General features: G+C 49.8%; 2 protein-coding genes across 2 annotated transcripts in view; one reads left to right on the forward strand and one right to left on the reverse strand.

Annotated features, from left to right (window-relative positions):
• FANCM (Fanconi anemia, complementation group M) overlaps positions 1-769 on the reverse strand; it is a 79,294-nt gene extending 78,525 nt beyond the window's left edge. Inside the window, exon 1 of the mRNA XM_012642959.1 lies at positions 262-769. Coding sequence (XP_012498413.1) covers positions 262-769 — 508 coding nt within the window. The remainder of the gene's footprint in view (positions 1-261) is intronic.
• A 1,493-nt stretch (positions 770-2,262) lies between these two features.
• Positions 2,263-2,580, forward strand: part of FKBP3 (FK506 binding protein 3, 25kDa) — a 23,589-nt gene continuing 23,271 nt past the window's right edge. Inside the window, exon 1 of the mRNA XM_012642960.1 lies at positions 2,263-2,409. Within this exon, the coding sequence (XP_012498414.1) occupies positions 2,277-2,409 (133 nt within the window). The 5' untranslated portion in view covers positions 2,263-2,276. The remainder of the gene's footprint in view (positions 2,410-2,580) is intronic.

The raw sequence follows: 2,580 nt of genomic DNA on the forward strand, positions 1-2,580 counted from the left end.
GGGTATACACACATAATAGTTTCAAAATACTCTGACAAGCTACAAGGATTCTCTGAAGATTGAATAAAGCAACCCTATTCATCACTGTCGGGACTTGCTATAAGTAGATGATGTTTTAAGGGAGGGGATATAAGATGCGCATATTGTGGTTTGGGAACTATTCCGCATGGATCAGGAGTTTAGCTCTATTTCCACCAGAATGTTGCTTTCCCCTGGGTACCCAGCTCTTAATTTCATATTACCCCATTCTTTCTAAAATACCTGTCATTTCGGCCATGTGGAACTGTGGGATACCCATCACCTGGTAGCAAGCTTCGATCTGCTGTGTCACCAAGGGTTTCGTGGGAGCCATAAAGACCACCTTGCCTGAAGGAAACCAGCGGTAGAAATTGTACATGACCACGGCAGCAATAAAGGTCTTTCCCAGCCCCGTAGGCAGACACACCAGCGTGTTGCAGAACAGAGCGGTCCGGGAAATGTGCAGCTGGTAGTCCCGCACTGGGCAATTGGTAGGGTAAATCCACAGGGCTCCAGCTGAGGTGCAGAACCCGCCATTCTCTAGACTTAGCTGCCTCTCAGCCTCGTACACCGCGACCAGTAACACATCATCGTCCGACTCCGGCTGAGCCTCCGCCGTTGCTGGCAAACGCGCCTTGGAGCCTCCAGGTCTCTGAGGTCGCTCAGTTCCTGAGCTGCAACCAGAAGTTCCAGAGGATCGGGAGACGCTTGAGCCCCACGTCTGGAAAAGTGTTCTTTGCCGTCCGCTCATTAGGCCGACAACTACCGAAGGCTTCACTCAGAAACCAGTAGCTGCAGCAGCTCAACTGCCAAGGTTCCGACCCCCATCGGTTTCCTCCGGACAAAACCGTGGAACGAGAGGGCGGGCTGCAGCCAGGTTTATCCAGTTGAATATACCACCACAGAGTTTGCATTGGGAATATGATTGGCTGGCTACCCGGAAACCCTCTAGGCCTGAGACGCACGCGCACTGTGAAGGAGTTGCTCCAAATTTGGTCCCCTTTCCAGGTTTTTTTAGACTCTAAATTTGAGTTCCGTTTCCAACGATTAGGTGTCTGGGCGTCATTGCTAATGTCATATCATTTATCTTAAAATGATAAAATAAATAAACCTCGAGATCCCAAAGACAATGGAATACCCATAGTTTTGTGAATTTAACGTTATTTAGTGTCTAACGTGTCCTATTCCTTGTTAGCTGTACTTTTAAATCGGAAGATGAGATGAAAAGCAAAAATGTGTAGATGGAATAACTTATTTGTCTAGGCTGAGAAAACAAAAATGTTTCTTTTTCACTGTGTTAGGAGTAGCAACCCATTATTTTAATATTTTTTATTGCTTAAAGGAAAGTGAATGTGGTCTGGTCCTGTTATTCATTACAATTTTTTTTTTAATGTAAGGCGTCCTGATGTTCCACTATTACATCTTTGTTACAGATAAGAGCAGTAAACGTCAGTGTGCAGTCATTCCAATGAAGCGATAGCTTTCTCTCTCAGACAATTCCTGGCATCTCCACTCTAAACCTGACAACTTCGAGTAACCTCTGTAAGTGTATGTCGTTGTGTACTGAGGAAAAGTACACACACAACGTGGAGTTGATATAAGCATTTATAATGCCATCCTCATCACCATCAGTAAGCAGAATCCTGAGTACAGCTTCATTACATTGCTTCATTTGTTCGTGTCCCTGAACTGGCTTTTAGAAAAACTGTTTCTCGTGATTTCATGGGGGGAGAGAGAGGAGCCGTTTGCATTTATTTGTGTGCTCTTTAAATGGGAGATAGTAGAATATGGGTTGCTCTGATGGACAAGGACTGAGCCAATTCAGGTGCGAATTTTTAGGCTAGAACTAGATAAAATGAGAGATTAGGAGTCTGAATGCTGCTGTTTTCTTTAAACCGGTTATCGACAGGCCATTTAAAGGCATAGCAGCCGGTAGGTAATAAACAAGTGTGGTAATGGCTGGTAAATATCACTACCACCAGAGGTCGCCTTACAGGGAGTCCAGTTAAGAGTAGCTGACCGCTAGCAGTCTTCCGCGCTGTTGGCTGCCGAGGCCACCTCCATAGGTTCTTCACCCGGACTCAACAAAGAAGCCCTCATAGCACAGGTTTACGTCACTCAAGGACAGGCCCCAATCCTGCTCGCGGGAGTAGTGACCCCGCCCCTCGACCCTGGTGAGCGTCCACGCCACGCCCCAGGGGCGGGGCGATGCCGAACCGAGGCGGGCTGGCTCAGTAAAGCGGAGGCAGCGGGGGAAGATGGCGGCAGCCATTCCGCAGCGGGCGTGGACCGTGGAGCAGCTGCGCAGCGAGCAGCTGCCCAAGAAGGACATTATCAAGTTTCTGCAGGACCATGGTTCAGATTCGGTACCAGAGGCGGCGGGGCGGCCGGGTTGGGGCGGCTGAGGGACGCCTCACCCCCCTGGAGATGCGCATACATACCGTATTCCTCCGTGCCCCCGCCCTCGTTCTTCCGCGGCCCGTGGCCGGCAAGGCCGGAGAGGCCTCGCGTGCGCTGTGGAGCCGCGCTCCCGCCTCTCGGGCGGGCCTACTCCGGCGTCAG

This window comes from Propithecus coquereli, unplaced genomic scaffold, assembly GCF_000956105.1.
Source record: "Propithecus coquereli isolate 6110/MARCELLA unplaced genomic scaffold, Pcoq_1.0 Scaffold191, whole genome shotgun sequence".
NCBI lineage: Eukaryota > Metazoa > Chordata > Mammalia > Primates > Indriidae > Propithecus > Propithecus coquereli.